Genomic DNA, 16,897 nt, shown 5'->3' on the forward strand with positions numbered 1-16,897 from the left:
GTAGTGCGCCGTTTTATTTTATGTCTTCATAATTTATGCAGTTTATGTCTTTGGGGAGCACATACATTTTTTTTTTTTTTTTTAAATAATGACTGAAAACTTGCAGTTGTAGTGTAAAGCATTTGCATGTTTCCATTGATCATGGTATAAATAATGTGTGGGGGGGGGGGGGGGTTTGTACTTGTTTATTTTGATCATGGGGGGGGGGGTCTATGCCCTCGCAGTAGGCAATGCTTCACTTGTTCAAGTGTTATATCTTGTGAATTCATTTTTTTCTAGACTCATCTCAGTGAAGATTAGCTTGAGTTGATTATAAAGGTTGCTGTGTAATTAGGGATGAACTCATTTTAATGATACCATAATTTATTAAATATGTTTTACTCCATGAATTGCACTACTTTTAGTTAAAATTTGTTTTACATGTATAATTATAAAAAATAAAAAAAAGATGAAATTTTCTCTGCAGATCCGCACAGCAAGCGATGTGGTTTCAGTTGGCCGCAGGTGCTGATTTAGAGTCAGCTTTTCCTGCCCCACTAATAGTTTGGGTTTGAGTGAGAGAAACTGATCCAAGACCAGCAGTTACAGAAAAAAAAACTGCAGAATTATTACGGAGCAGCAATCTAAATCAGAATCAGAATCAGAAAGAGCTTTATTGCCAAGTATGCTTCCACATACAAGGAATTTATAATCAACAATTTGCCACAAATGCTGTTGATTGAGCTTAACTTGTATTGAACACGGAATATTCCTTTAATATTAATCATGTCTTGTAAGACACGTTTCCCTCAATCTGATTTTGAGAGAATACAAAAACCATGCATCAAGTCTTACTAGTGAGCTCAAGTATAAAGAAATCTTACAAAGGTGTGCCAAGGTAGAAGATGTATTTTAGGCCATGTTTGTAACTGTAATTGATAGGCAAAGGGTGACCTGTCCACAGGAGCTGCAAGGTCTCCGACTGCTTATCTCAGCCCATTCCATTTGGGGTTGTTTCTGAAACAATTGGTATAGTAAACCATCATAAAACTGACGGTTAAACAACAACATAAAATATGTTACGTAATACAATATAATGTATATCACACAATGCACCTTGCTGAGGATCAAGGGTTACCGTGATGCACAACAGCCAGTGTCCATTCTGACAGAGTGGTTTAATGGTTTCCAGTCTTTTTTGCAATGTCTCTCAGTCATCAACTTGTTATTCTTATCACTGTCAAAGATGAGTGCATTTCTTGCAGGAATAACACAGACCAAGTCTTCCTCATGTTCATGCTATTGAGGCACCTTTATGAAGGTAGTTGTACCAGATTGAGCAGGAGTGACTTCCTGCTGATTTTAATACTGTACATACAGTACATCAGAGGGCAAATGCCAAAATCAACATTTACCATGTTTCATGCGAAGGTGCTTTAAAAGAGCAGATGTTGTGTATTCTTTCCGACCACGGGATATGATGGCTTTACACATAAGGCACACAGCTTTGCTACAGTCTCCCTCTTTAAGAGAGAAATACCTCCAGACAGGGCTTGATTTGGCTATTGTCCTTTTCTGCATTTCACAGCATTTACTGTTACAGTAGGAACTGTTGGTACATAATATGTTGTGATATGAAAAATGATGAGAATCTTGAGACAAACCACTTTGCTGGGATACTGTGGGCAGAGCTTCACTGGTAATGTATGTTGGCTGATTCGGGTGTTGTGCTCTGTAGAGGTCCACTAAAGGCAAGTCTGGACTATGTGGTGACCAACTCTGATATCGATCTTCAGTGCTCTCTGCAGGATTGATTGAACATAAGTCAGAGTTTATGAATTCAGCTTTGATTTTGGTTGGGAAATTATAGTTTATAACCTCATTATCAAAAGGATTAGTATCAGTGTGATCGGCACACTGTGAGCCCTCATTGTTGTTGTCAGCTTTTGATGGCAAAGCTGCAGATTCTTGGTAATTGTTGGCAGAGTACTCAAGTTCTGGTTTTATATGCGGATGTGTTTCACTTTGGCTCTGGTCCTGCTGGATCTCTTCAAGGGATTCTGGTTCCTCGTTCTGGCTGGGTACCCATCTGGGCTGCCCAGGGGAGACAGGCTGATAAGACTGCACAAGGGCTGGTAAAAGGGAGCAAAATCATAACATTTACTTCTTGCAGATGGAAAGCTAGAAATATATTGTAGAACTGAAGCTACCTGTAAACCTCCCATGTACACTGCAGCTCCCAACAACCTATGGATATTCTCTTATTAAGCAGACCTTGATGATGAGCACAGTTCCTTTTTCATGTGTTGACATTTTTCCTATAGAGTGCAACAGTCTGGTTCCATACGTTTTTTTTCGTAGGGGAATTGTTTATTAACGATAACTTATAAACCTACCGTGAGCTCAAAGGTTGTTAATGGTATTTGCTTCTGCTGAAGTCATCAGTCCACAATATTTCAACTTAATTTTATAAAAATCTAGTTTAATTGTGAATTCTGGTAAGGAACTACACTATCCATAATCATAAAGGGAAAAATCCACCAGTCCGAGAGTAATGGCAAACAAACAGCAGCAAGAGCCCAGCAGCGACCAACCACTTCCATGATGCACTACGAATGACACAATCGAGTCGGTCTCTCTACACTCTCAAACTACTTATATATATATACTATACTCTACTGTATAGTGACCACCCACTTTTTCAACCATCTGGGTTCTGGAAGTATTTTCCCCATTCATTACTTCCATAGACTTTAATAAAATCCTTCATAAAACAGTTGTGAGCCATGAACCAAACCAACCAGCTCCGAGGTGATTCACAACATCACAAACTTTGTTTTGAGGCAAGAAATGTATTTGAAAATCAGACATAAAGACAAAGGTACAAGGCTGTGTACTAACCGTCTTTACTTAGGGCATGGACTACAATCCCATGAAGCGAATTGCGAATGATGTAATTGAATAAAAAGCTAAAATTATTGATTTTAGGTTGTTGATTATAAGTATAGAAACAATATATTTTAAGTTTATTGAAAAATATCCCAATATGTACAAATAAAGTATACAAGTATTTTAAGGGTGAAGGGAGACCAACTCAATTACATCATTCACAGTGCGTCATGGGAGCGTGCGGTTACTCCGAGCCACGTTTTGCAGGTTTCATTGAACACGGTTCTCTAAATGGTGGATCTTTCTCTGCTGTACCATGGGTAATGTAGTTGTTTACCATGAATTCCGCTATCAAACATGATTTTTAAACAATGAAGTTGAGATAACGCAGACGGATATACCAGCGATGAACAACCTCGTAGCTCACAGTAGGTCTGTTTTGAAAGGTTTCTAAGTTATCGTTGAAAATCAATTAGTCTATGGGATAAATGAATGGGACTGTTGCGCTCTATTGTAACAGCAAGTTGGGGTGGGACATATCGAAAAGCAGGTGGTATTAGGAGGAGGGGATTCTCATTCAAGACAGCATTTTATTGGTCGAAACATTGGACACACCAATAAGTGCAAGATGAGTCATCAATATTTTTGGTTTTCCAGAATGAATAAGATTGTAATTTTTAAATGCATATATCTCTGCTACAAGTTAATTTTGTCAACTTTAAGGAGTAAACTAGAATACAGACATCTTTAATACTAACAGACATAGGCTAAAAGCTACAAAACTCCCAAGTATAATTTCATGGGGTCTTTAACCTACAGTCTTTTTGCACTATTATTTTTAGGGCGGATGGTATTCATCTTCGATATTTTAGATCACAGATGAATTTATGAATCTCGTGACCACAACCAAAACACAGTATACAGACAAATAAATAATGACACCTCACGCCAGTTAGGAGATCTTATAAAAAAAACTGCCTTTTCTGATCGGATGAAAAATGTGGTCACCTATTTTAAACTGTTCAACAAAATGATGCACCTGTTCTTGGGAGATTACGCATGTAACGTAACAGAGTTGTGTGTCTCAGCACGACATATAAACCGTCATACCAGGATTTGTGTGGTCAGGGAAGCATCCTGAGTCCCGTAACATGCCTTTCAACCGTTCATTTTCGTTTCTGATTCGTGCTGTTTCCTCCTCGTACTCCTGAACTGTCTTGCCGACTGTGAAAATGATCTCCTTCACGGCTGCCATCAAGCGCTCAGTCATGAAAGTGTTCAAACGGTCCAGTTTAGTCATGTTGCTACTTTCTAAAGATCACTGTATTTAAACGATAAAGTAAACAGAATCAATAGAGGCAATAGGAATAACACATAGACGAACGTGTGGGAAAGTTCCCTCTTTCAAACGTCAGATCAAGACACCAAAACAATACGGTTGATGAAGGTACTAAAGGGTATCTAGCACCATTCACAGGGTAGGAGGGATATTACAGCTGTTACTCTGAGCTATAATATATTAATTTGCATATACTGTGCAACAAATCAAGTTTTAGTTTTAGTCACAATTTATAATAGTGCTCTACTGTGTTAGTTCATAATGCAATAAATGATGTTAACGTATACAACATTAGTATATATTTAAATTAACAATCAAGATTAATAAGTGCTGTAGATGTGTTGTTCATTGTTAGTTCATGTTAACTAATGAAGTTAACTAATGTTCATGAATACAACCTTATTTTATTCATGCTCTAGTAAACACATTTCGGTTGTTGCACTATTTCACATTTCGAAAATATCTTTTACATCCTGTTTTTTTATTTATTTATGTATTTTTTATTTTATTTATTTATTTTTTTTTTTTGATAAGTTAATTAGATACAGATAAGAAAATATGAATATTGCCAAATGGCAACCCGGTACCACGTTGCCATATGGCAGCTCAGTGGGAATTTTTATAGAAAGTGGCATCTATTATATTAATTATTTATTTGAAAATGTTTACTGTAAAAGAATTGCATTGAAGCATAAATAAGTAAAAAAAAAATTTCTTCTTTTCAGACAAAAATGAACACGGCAATGTTTTATGGAAAGGCTAAGAAGAGTGCACAATTAGTTCTTCCCATAGATAATAGTGATGAGCTAGGCTTTAGTGACGGAAAACAATTTTTTTTATTGTTGTTATGAAAAGCTATTTTATGACAGAAAATCAAATGGGAAAACATATTCCATCATTAGAACACACTGTGTACTATTTAAAAATATGCTAAGTGTGATTTACAAATTACAATATAGGCTAAATTTAAATATTCCTTAAAAGTATAAAACTAAGATTGAGACAGATATAAAATCCACTGTAAAAGATATTTACAAAACAAACAAAACATGTTACTCTTTAAAAACATAACACTTAAAAATGTAATTTATACTTTCTATCAATCTGTGACAGTCTTGGGATATTTTCTTTAAACGTTGGTATGTGTCTAGTCTGTCGTGACAAGCTTCTTCCCAGTGGAACTCTCTTGCCTCTGTGTCTGAAACAAAACAATTCTTCTGTCAGGTAAAAGAGCACATCAGCAACAGCAGCACACCTGTCAATCATCAACCAAGAGGTTCTCAATTCTGGTCCTGAAGTTCCCTAGCACTCAACATTTTGGATGTGAGAAAGTATTTTTTCTGCCCTCTAATGTCTTATTGCAGGGCCTTCCTTCATTGCTTGGGACTTATGGTTGGGCTGTTGTGATGCTTTTTGGGGTTGCATGACAATCAGTATCTTTACCTTGATTTGTGGATGCAGCTTCTTCTCAAGTGCTCTCACTAACAGTGTTTGACAAGTCTTCAGGAATCTCTGTGTATGGCTTTGTTAACTGATAAAAAAGAATGTTAATTCTTTTCAGCTCTTTTATCCTTTGATCTATTATAGCAGAAATTAGGCTCTTCCTCTGTGCTAGCTTCATCACTGTGCCCCTAAAGACAACAACAAATACTAGCATCATACTGCCAATTTCTAATTTAGCTTGTAAATACATACAAAAGATAAAAATACAGAAACTATTTTAAATTCAAAAATAACAACTGAAGTGTTTGTTGATTAAACTCACCATGGCATGTTATTTTGTGCTGTAAAAGGTGATACTTCTGGATTATGCCAATATTACACTGATTGCACCAGAATAGCTTCTCATCTGTGGAAGTGTAAAACAGACACAGAATTGCAGTCAAGAATGAGCATAAATAATTCATATTTTTCCAGATGTGGTTTGTTATCTTAAGAGATGTTGACTGAGTAACTATACTACCTTTGCCGCTATGACTAGCTTGCTTCGATATGAGTGTTATGAACATGTATGTTGTGTTTACTACACTTTATTAGGAACACTATGGTCCTATTAAAGTGCCTGATGTAGTCTTCTGCTGTTGTAGACCATCTGCCTCAAGGTTCGACGTGTTGTGCATTCTGAGATGCTATTCTGCTCACTACAATTGTACAGAGTGGTTATCTGAGTTACTGTAGCCTTTCTGTTAGCTCAAACCAGTCTGGCCATTCTCCGTTGACCTCTCTCTTCAACAAGGCGTTTCCATCCGCAGAACTGCCACTCATTGGATGTTTTTTTGTTTTTGGCACCATTCTGAGTAAACTCTAGAGACTGTTGTGCGTGAAAATCCCATGAGATCAGCAGTTACAGAAATACTCAAAGCAGCCATGGTTGAAATCACTCAGATCACATTTTTCCCCCATTCTGATGGTTGATGTGAACATTAACTGAAGCTCCTGACCTGTATCTGAGATTTTTTGCATTGCACTGCTGCAACACTATTGGCTGATTAGATAATCGCATGAATAAGTAGATGTACAGGTGTTCATAATAAAGTGCTCAGTGAGTGTAGAGAGAGATTTTGTACTCTCACTGACCTGTGTGAGTGTATTCATGTCTATGCAGGTTGTAGGGTCTACAGAAATTTGCATTGTAGTGATGCCACACAAACTTTTGAGTTGGGTGTAGAACTCTCCCCTTCACCCAAATTAATCATCCTCCATGAACAATGTCTACACAAGAGAAAAAATAATTGATTTCTAAAGTAAAAGAGAAATTTACAGGGGGTCAAAAAGGACCTAATGGTACTCAATAAAAACTCAATGACTAAACATCTAAATAATTTTTTTAATAAAAATAAAATAACTGCTGGCCTCTTAAGATCTCTTTGAACAAACAGTAAAGGCCACACGTATACTTTATTTTTCAACGCATGACACAAATTTTGTCCTCAGCACAGTTTGCATGTATTATCCACATGCAGCCCAGTTGTTATAGACATTCAGCATTTCTGTACATCGTCTGCACATGCACCTGCCATTGACTGTGCTAAAGAGTATCACAAAGCAGTCTTAGTGCAAATACATCGAACACATCTGTACAAGCTTGCGGTCAATAGACTATACTTTGAAAGGCTACAGCGCTTGACTATGCGCGAAATGTTATGGCATGAAAAACTAAGAATACTCTAAGATCTAAGAAAAATGTAAGGATACATTGGTAGAGAACCCAGACAAACTAAGTTACTAAATGAGAAACAATGATTAAATACATTTACCTGGTTTTGAGGTGACCTCCTTTTTCTCCTCCTCCATCTCCTCCCCATTTAATGTGTTCGGGCTTTTACGCTGCTCTTTCTTGTATAATCGGACACAGTTTGGGCATTGTGAGGTGGGTTGAAATCATTACAGGGACTTCTGAGGATGCAGTCATAAGCTGTTTTGGAGCTGATCTCTGATGTTGGAGTCATCACTCTTTCTTGATCAACATTACACTATGAGACACTTCTTCAATCAAACAGTTTGTTTATTCGTGATCAGCATTTATTCCAGTAAGTTTTTCATTACTGCTAGACTCAGCATTTCGAGGACATTTGCCCTGACACTGCTCTAAATGTGTATCAAATGACTTCTTGCTAAATAACCGTAAACAGTAGATGCAATAAACAGGGTCATCAAATGAGCTAGATACCACAAACCTCGCAAATGGTTTTACATCTCGCTTACGATTTATACAATTTTGGTTGTGTAGAACATCTACCTTGTTTTGGAGAAGGTTCAAGAGCTGTCTCCTTTCTTTTGAGCTCTTGTCAAAGGTAAGAGCTTTTGCAACCTCAGGTTCACTAAGATGAGCAATCATTCTATAATGTGATTTCTTGCAGTAAAAGCAGTAATGTATCTTAAACAATCTGGACTTTTCATTACTGGACTTGGTTTGGCATTCAGGGCCATCTAGAACTTTTTCAAAGGAGCTTGTTGATAATGCATCCTATTTAATATTATTTCAGCTTTAATCTTTCAAATGCTTTATATGGTCAGTTTTTGCATATTAGTGCCAAAAGGCAAGTAGCTACCCAAAATTTCCAGCACTTTCAATATTACTGCAACACTAGAAGAATTGTATGGTCAAAGGGCAGCACTAGCCATGAGTTTGCATTACAAAAAATATTGCATAATAAAATAGAAAACAACCCGAGAAAGAACATTTGGACAACTATTCCACTTTTACCACTTCCCTTGGGTGTTCATGCTTTGGGTGCAGTTATATATTTCTTCGTGCCTCCCCACCAAACCAGCAATATACTTTTTGTTCTCCGCTGCCCTTAGAAATAGTTGTGAGCACTCCAAAGTTCTTAGAACTTTTTACAGACTAATCAGCCTTGTATAAAGAAAAAAGGGGGTCAATCTGTTTTATTGAGGTGTCACATTCCCCTGAGATTTCAGAGTTGTTTGATGGATCATCTCCACCATATTCTGGCCTCTTCATTGAGAAAAGATTTAAAAGGAAACAATATAATTTAATCTAAATTAAGAACCATACTTAAAATCCTCTGTTCATATATTTACAACTCTCTTCACATTTTCACAGATTTATTAACAACAGATTTATTTTTTAATCTGATACTTTGTAATACCTGGTTATTTACACCTTGTTTCTTATTTTTTCTCTCATTGCCAATGACAATCTCCATGTCCTGCAGTTTCTTATCAGCATGAACTTGTAAGTGCTGCGACAAAGATTCTTGACCAACAAATGTCAAACCAGAAATTTTCATCTCCTACTGAGTCATCGAGCTGTCCTTTGTTTGTTTGACGCCAGGAGAGGCCCTCTGGTCTCTAATGAGTAGATCATTAGAGATACTCTGATCATTTCTTTCATTCGGTACAAACTCAACATCAGAATTAGCATCAGTTTGTTGTGAGGCACTGTCAATAGTTGTGGAATGTGGAGCTGCAATTTGGGAGTCATTATTTGGAGTCTTAATCACTGATTCGGGTATGACAGTGCTGCTCACATCTCATTTTTATTTTGGTATGCTAGCCACTAAGGTTGTTTTCTTTTTATCTAAACCTTTAGAAGGACTCAGTGCATAATCATCCACATCATCTTCACTGTCTGAGAGGACAACACAAAGTAATTCTGGATTAATGTTCTTCTGCATGGCACCAGAAGTGGTTTCTTTGAACACGCTATCTAAAAGTGGAGCCTGTCGCACAACAGTTAACTTCAGAGCAGAAATCTCTTCACAATCATAATTAGTCTTTCCACATCCTGATGGGGCATTTTCAGCTATTGGCCCTGAACTGGTTGATTCCAAGTTGCTTGCAATAGTGCTTGTTTGGGTTGCTGACTGTTCTGGTTCATCATCTATTACTATCAATAGTATCTGGTTCTCTGAAACCTCTTTTTGTCATCCCTCTGAGTTATTCCCCACAGAGGATTCAGTGGCCTGTGGGACCCCTGTGTTGTCAAGCTCTGATTGAGAAATTTGCTGCAGGGATTCAACCTCCACACAGACAATGTCCGTCTCAGAAATACCATTGTTGCTTACGTCAGCGTTGTAAACTACATTATGATCATCCAAAACATCAGCCGTTTGTCCAAGATCAAAGCCACTTCTTTCAGAACTGTCAGCTTTGAAGTCACCTACCCGAGGCACTGTGCTTCAGTACCTGCAATCAGTCATAAGGGGTTCTAGAACAATCCTGGGCTGCAAATTCAAGTGGCTAATGACATCACTGACTAACTCTGATTCGGTTCTTTGATTAGACTGCTCAGTAGCTGTCTGAGGTAGAAAGCTGAGGCTGCCAGTACAGACGGTGGTTGACAGAGCGATTGAGACACTGGATCACTTGCACTGATGCTCAGATGTGCAGATTTGTCCTCATTCATTGTTTCTTCGCCCACAAATTCTTCAGACTCATCCCTGTTTTCACTTAATGGTGGAAACTGTATAAAAAAATAAATAAATAAATAAATAAAATAAAAAAACAGGAATGTGCACTTATTAACAACTCTGTTCAACACCACTCTAAAGTCTAAACTAGCTATGAATATCTATAACTTGTTTTATTAATAAGGATATCTGTATTGATCCTCCGTACAGTGTAATGATATACAAGCTACTAAAAAGGTAATCTTTACTGTTCAAATAATTTGTCTCTTTTTTTCTTTTCTTTTTTTTACAAATAAATTAGAAAGAAACTAGCAGTCATAATGATTATTTGATAGTGTCTCCTACCTCCTTATTATGGATTTTTGGGAGTCTGCAACTTATGTCACCATAAAACTGTGCCTTGCGCTGCCGATAGGAGTACGGTTTATCACCAGAATGAATCTGCATGTGCATCAACAACCGCATTTCCCTGGTGAAAATTTTGTCACAAATTGGGCAGGGAAATGTCCCTTGACCTCTGGTTTTGCCGCTCTGAAATGAAATGTTTGGGGTTCTTTGAGGTGTCTGCTGAGGAGGTACACACAATATATATATATATATATATATATAAATGTATGAATGGGTCATTTTACAAAATAGGACCATTTTTCAAAAAGTGATTTTTAAAGTAAATTTTCAGTAAGATTTTAAACATCCTCTCAGAATTTAGGTGTTAAATGCAATCACTTGCATTTTACCATCTAAAGCTACATTGAAATATATGTTGTAAAATAATACTACCGTCAAAAATGTAACAGGGTTGACAGTTTTACAGTCCAACATTACTAGCCATGAGCTTAATACAACATGCTTAGAAAGAGAATATATACAAATATCCACGTTTTAATAAACACATTTAAAAAAAAAAAAAATAATAGATTTTTGTTTAGAAAACAATGCTTCAATAATTCATCGTCATTATTCATAATTTACATGTTAATGGACACAAAAGGCACCCATTTTATAGAATGAACCACAGTTCAGTGTTTGTGTGTTTTTTTGCTATTAAATTATAATAACATACCTGTTCATTGGGGTTTTCTTCTTTGCTCTGCATCTTATCGGTTTCAGCTTTTCGTTTTGATGTCTACGTATGTGTGTCTTCAACCAGTTCGCACGGGCATAGACTTTGCCACAATATTTACAGACACAATGGCCACGTTCCTTCTTTACCATCATTTCAGTGTCTTCCATTGATTGCTAAGAATTTAAGATTCTTGAGTTAGACAAACCAAGCTTATCTGATAAACTCTGTCATGTGAAACTATGTAATGTGTGAAGAAATACATTAAAAGTACATGTCATAAACATCTCATATGCAAGTGAACTTCATCTTTTAGAATTGTGTTCATGCATTTGGGTAGTAGATGCATAAGGTATCGCATAACATTACGCATAACAGAGTTTAGGTTCAAATTTATATGAATATATGATAAAGTGTATATTTAGGTACTAAGACCGGTAACCATTTCTTTTAAATTTTTCACCATTAACACTAAATAATAATTAAAGGTGCTGTAACTCCCTTAAAGATATTAATGAAATAAGTGTCCTGAGATTTCTCACCGGTCTCTGTGACACCTGTAGACTTCGTAAACAGCAAACAAAACCGCGGACATTGATGCTTTTCGTCTGTCAATAATTGTGTTCATTCTCATAGTATTGTACAGTAGTTGCAGCAAATTATTGAGGCTTACTGACATTTTTAAGGCATGTTGTTCATAACAGTTGACTGCTGAGGGCACTATTTGGCTGCTGTTGTTTTAAACATCCATTTCTGCATGGTGTTGGTCTAAATAAAGCTAATTTGTTATCTTTGGAGTGCAGGTTTTGGAAAGAGAAGGCATGACTAATTCAAAGGCTCATTCTCGTGGAAGCTGAAATCGCTTACAGCACCTTTAAACTTCACTAATTAATTTTAAATGGTGCTGTGCTGTGACAAATGCTTTTTCAAATTAAATATTCCATGTAGTCCCTCGATTAATATGTGGTCATAAAAACTGCATGCATTATAATTATATAGTGTGAGATGGCATATAGAACGTCACACCACAGGTATTGTCAACTACTCAATGTTCATTCCGATCATTCCACAGGTTTTACTAAAAGACAACATACCGTATTATTTGGCTCCGTTGACCTCTTGCCATGAAGCATTTTCTCCTCCCTCAGTTTATTTGCTTCTCCGCTTGCTTGTTTTTGTTCCTTAAGCTTCATGTCAATTAGATTTTGTTCAGCATCCATAAACATCCATTTTCTTTTACTTTGCTTAATTAACTTTTGTTTCATGTGCATCCTCATATGTTTCTTCAGCCTCCACTCCAACATATACTCTTTGTCACATACTTCACATGGAAACATCTTCATCAGACTGTTAGCACCTGATGTTTCTCCATCACAGTCTGAGGCGTCTTTTTTTGATTCCTCAGGAGCTCTCTTTGGCTCATCAGTGACCATCTTATGGCCATATGCATTAAGTACTGCCTCATTTATATTTAATTTGGGCAGAATAACGATCAGGTTGACGTTTTTTGGTTTTGACACCAGGGAAACTCCCTCTGCCTCAGCTGTGCCATTCTGAAATACCTTATCGATCATATGTGAAGTGTTGTTAGTTATACAGAAATAAAATGTTCAAACATCTTTATTAACATGACAAAAACACAATCTGATCTCATGAGAAAAACGTGACTATGAATTATTTTTGAAAAGCCCCAAAACATACCTGCAGGGAAAAACTGCTGCAGTTTCTTGGGGAAATGTCCACTGTGTGGCTTCGTAAGAGAGTTTCTCCTCCAATACTGATGAGACTTTAATAAGGTAGAAAAGTCAAACATATTAACAAATATATAGTTCTGCCTTATTTAAAATCAAACCCAAACAACATTAATGCAATTTTACTAAGCCAAGCCCTGAACCTACCCGTACCTGGATCTTTAAATCATTTTAAACACATTCTTTGATGTTTTACCTTGTGAACTTAATTGTTTGTTTTGAAAATATACACTAATTTCAAATCAGATTATTACAACACTGTCCAGAGAAGTTGGGTCAGTTGAGTGTTTACCATTGTGTAGCATCACCATTTCTTCAAGTAACACTTGAGCATTTGGGTACTGAAGAGACAAGTTTGTTAAGTTTAGCAAGCAGAATTTTCCCCCATTCATCCGTCATGCAGGTCTGTAGCAGCTCAATTGTACAGGGCCTTTGTTGCCGTATTTTGTGCTTCATTATGCGCCACACATCTCAGGCCAATCTAGCACCCGCAGTCTCTGCTTACACAGCCATGCACTTGTAACCCAGGCAGTATGTAGCTGATGTAGTCCTGCTGGAAAACCACTTCTGAATGTGCGTGATCTCCGATCCCTCAGACATCACCATCTTAAAAACTGTCATTTGTTTGTAATGGACATTATGACACGGGCTCGGTAAACCTTTGTCAGTCAACACCATTCACCGCTGCATCCATAGACGCAAGTTAAAGTGGCAGTTTATTCAAAAGTTTACATTCTCTAAACATTTACTCACATTCATGCCATCCAAGATGTGTATTACTTGCTTTTTTCTGCTGATCACAAATGAAGATTTTTAGAAGAATATCTCTGCTCTTAATGTCCATACAATGCAAGTGAATGGTGTCCAGAACTTTAAAGGTCCAAATAAATCACATACAGGAAACGTAATCCATATGACTCCAGGGGTTCTATCTGTCTTCAGAAGTGATATGATAAGTGTGGGTGAGAAGATTAGTATTTAGGCAGGGTTGGGAGATTTGTTCAATTAATGAAAAGTCCTTTTTACTATAAATCTCCACTTTTTTTTTTATTTTATTTTTTTTTTTTTTTGAGTAAATAAGGACTTAAAAAATGATCTGTTTCTCACCCACACCTATCATATCACTCCTAAAGACATGGATTTAACCCCTGGAGTCTTATGGATTTCTTATATGTGGCCTTTATGTGATTTATGGAGCTTCAAAGTTCTGGCCACCATTCACTTGCATTGTTAAAACCTACAGAGCTGAAATATTTTTCTAAAAATCTTTGTGTTCAGCAGAAGAAATTCATACACATCTGGGATGGAATGAGGGTGAGTAAATGAGAGAATTTTCATTTTTGAGTGAACTATCCCTTTAAGGCTTTACTCGATGGAATACAGAAAAGTGGAATCCTGTTTTGTGGTCCGACAAGTCCACATTTCAAACAGTTTTTGGAAAAAACAGCCATTATTTTTCTTCCAGGCCCAAAAAGGAAATGGACCATCCAAGCTGTTATCAGCGTCAGGTTCAAAAGCCAGTGTCTGCCATGATATTGGTGTGTGTCAGTGCCCATGGCATGGGTAACTTCCACATCTGTGAGGGCACCATTAATGCAGAAAGATATGTACAAATTTTGGAGCAACATATGCTGTCATACAGACGCTGTCTTAACAAGCACGTCCCTGCATTTTCCAGCAGGACAATGCAAAGCCACATAATGCCAGAATTAAAAAATGTATGACTAGGTAAGCAGAGAATGTGGGTGCTAGATCTGCCTGCCTGCAGTCCTGACTGGTCTTCAATTGAGAACGTGTGACGCATTACGAACCACAAAATATGGCAATGAAGGCCCCATAAAATTTCATAGCTGAAGACCTCCATAATGGATGAATGGGGGAAAATTCTGCTTGCTAAACTTGAACTTGTGTCTTCAGAGCCCAAACGCTTAAGTGTTATTAAAAGAAATGTTACACAATAGTACACACTCAACTTTCCCAAAAATGTTTTGGGGCATGTTGCAATTATCTGATTTGAAATGAGTGTATTTTCAAAAAACAATTAAATCACATCAATGTCAACATCAAATGTGTTGTTGTAGTGCTTTCAATATAGCACAGGGTAAATGGAATTCACAAATAACATTTTTGTTTTTATTAGCAATTTCTTCAGAATTGGGGTTGTAGTAGAGCTTCAGGAAAACTTTCAATTGCAAGTACAACAGAATATTTGTACTGGAATACTTCACAGAAAATTAAAACCATGTTATTATCTACTCACCATCAGGCTGATCTTTCCCATACAATGTGTGCGCTTTATTTCAAATCTTAAATCATACACTAGCTTTGTGTGAGGAAGAGAACGAAATGTATTAACTAATTAACTTCCTCTCTAATCCTGATTTGTCTCAATGGTAGTAAAAATTATAGTGTGTTTAGTGCCATTTAGTGGACATTTCCTCTGGAAACTGCAGCAATTTGCAGTCGCAGATAAAGGTTTTTCCCTTGGGACCAGGAAGCAAAAACATATCAAATTAAAAATCTGTAAACCAAACAACCAACCTTGGTGAAGGGTCGTCGTGATCTTGTCAGGCCACTGTCAGGCAAGATGTCAAAGTAACTACTTCTTTTCTCTTTAGAGTGAAGCACCTTAATGTGCGGCCACAGCCATCCTTTACGAGTAAACACTTTATTGCAATGTGGGCAGGGATATATTTTCTTTTGCACTTTCACTCTTTCCATACTTTGTACTTTAGTACTTCCAATGTGTTTAGGCATCGCCTCCTTTGTTTTTCCTTTAGACAGCTATGGGGAACACAAATATCTAAACTTATTTTGATGATACTCCATGTACCCATCAATCATAAAAGAAGTTGAACAGCTATAGACAAATAGAAATGGTAATGCATCCAGATCTCTGTATAAAGTAAAACATTCTTAGACATGCTGAGAGAGCAGGTACCTCATTCTGGACTGGCATGTTTATCTTAAGCCTTTTGCTTAATAAAGCCTTTTCATGGCCTGCACCTCTGGCCTTCTTCACTGCATCATTATTTTCGATCATTTGCTTCTGTAAAAAATTTAAGTCGATTTGACAATGAGAGAAGCAAGGAAGACATGTATGCAATGTAGCATGCATTGGATATTACATGAATGAAGAACGCAGAGTTAAAAAACAGTTTGGTTATAAAGAACCAGAAGTGATTTTAGGAGAAGAGTTATTTTTTTCTTCTTTATATATACACACACACACACACACATGTATATATATATACACACACACACTTGTACAGTACGAAGGCCTTAGAGGACAGGGCAAGAATTTATTTCAGAAATATTTTTGCGTGCTCTTGCAATACATTTTGCATTCACTCGCAATAGTTTGTTTTACTACAGTAACCACATTTTAACCATGATATTCATATTGAAGCCACAGTGATAATACAGGAAAACCAAAACTATGGTAAAATATAATAATTTTGTGGTTATGGTTTTACTTTACAAATACCATAGTCTAACTATGGTTTTACTATAGCAATATTGTAAACTATAGTGACCATAGTTTTTGGCGGAAACAATTTTTCTATAGTAGCCTAATATTGTAGTAACCATGAATGTTGTAGGTTAATGTTCTGGTTTTGTAATTTGGTGAAAAATCATGGTTTTAATTAATACAGTATACTGTATCCATGTAGTAACCATGGTTTTTCTATAGATTAACCATGGTATTTCTTGTGGTTACTGATTTTACTACAGATACCATGGTATTTGTAGTAAAACTATAATAACCACAAAATTATGATCTTTATTACCATAGTTTTCATTTTAGTTTTAGTTTCTACAGTAAAACCATGGTACACTTATTGCGAGGGCACGCAAAACTATGAGAAAAAAAAGATTCCTGCCCTGTACTCTAAGAGGCTCCATACGTTCAGTTAAAGTCAGAAGTTTACATACACCTTAGCCAAACATATTTAAACTCATTTAAGAATTCCTGACATTTAATCATAAAACATTCCCT

General features: G+C 36.6%; 2 protein-coding genes and 1 long non-coding RNA gene across 5 annotated transcripts in view; all 3 read right to left on the minus strand.

Moving 5' to 3' along the window:
- Window positions 1-634: 634 nt before the first annotated feature.
- Window positions 635-4,307, minus strand: LOC127452357 (uncharacterized). 2 transcript variants are annotated; one of them, XR_007899239.1, is made up of 3 exons: window positions 3,979-4,307; window positions 1,096-2,111; window positions 635-996 (listed from the first exon to the last, which is right to left on the minus strand). XR_007899239.1 is itself a non-coding variant. In XM_051717782.1 (2 exons), the coding sequence occupies exons 1-2, from the start codon at window positions 4,166-4,168 to the stop codon at window positions 1,384-1,386; spliced, it is 918 nt and encodes a 305-aa protein (XP_051573742.1). In that variant the 5' UTR covers window positions 4,169-4,307; the 3' UTR covers window positions 635-1,383. The 2 variants fall into 2 exon arrangements, 1 of the variants encoding a protein (XP_051573742.1); XM_051717782.1 differs by having other exon boundaries at window positions 635-2,111.
- Window positions 4,308-5,324: 1,017 nt separating this feature from the next.
- On the minus strand, window positions 5,325-7,593 carry LOC127452367 (uncharacterized). 2 transcript variants are annotated; one of them, XR_007899241.1, is made up of 5 exons: window positions 7,465-7,593; window positions 6,785-6,919; window positions 5,973-6,056; window positions 5,651-5,738; window positions 5,325-5,405 (listed from the first exon to the last, which is right to left on the minus strand). It is a non-coding gene; the product is annotated as an uncharacterized LOC127452367 (long non-coding RNA). The 2 variants fall into 2 exon arrangements; XR_007899240.1 differs by having other exon boundaries at window positions 5,651-5,838.
- Window positions 7,594-7,728: 135 nt separating this feature from the next.
- zgc:66474 (uncharacterized protein LOC327500 homolog) overlaps window positions 7,729-16,897 on the minus strand; it is a 33,121-nt gene continuing 23,952 nt past the window's right edge. The window contains exons 4-9 of the mRNA XM_051717771.1: window positions 15,839-15,946; window positions 15,439-15,681; window positions 12,241-12,708; window positions 11,147-11,322; window positions 10,429-10,614; window positions 7,729-10,136 (exon numbers count right to left, since the gene is read on the minus strand). Coding sequence (XP_051573731.1) covers window positions 10,536-10,614; window positions 11,147-11,322; window positions 12,241-12,708; window positions 15,439-15,681; window positions 15,839-15,946 — 1,074 coding nt within the window. The 3' untranslated portion in view covers window positions 7,729-10,136; window positions 10,429-10,535. The remainder of the gene's footprint in view (window positions 10,137-10,428; window positions 10,615-11,146; window positions 11,323-12,240; window positions 12,709-15,438; window positions 15,682-15,838; window positions 15,947-16,897) is intronic.

The sequence above is a fragment of the Myxocyprinus asiaticus genome, chromosome 14, assembly GCF_019703515.2.
Source record: "Myxocyprinus asiaticus isolate MX2 ecotype Aquarium Trade chromosome 14, UBuf_Myxa_2, whole genome shotgun sequence".
NCBI classification, from domain to species: Eukaryota; Metazoa; Chordata; class Actinopteri; order Cypriniformes; family Catostomidae; genus Myxocyprinus; species Myxocyprinus asiaticus.

Excerpts from the sequence above, each read along its gene's own strand:
- LOC127452357 (XM_051717782.1), bottom strand. The coding sequence starts at position 4,168 with ATGACTAAACTGGACCGTTTGAACACTTTCATGACTGAGCGCTTGATG. Across the intron at positions 2,112-3,978 it reads CCCTGACCACACAAATCCTG|CCCTTGTGCAGTCTTATCAG; the intron begins GTATGACGGTTT and ends CCCTTTTACCAG.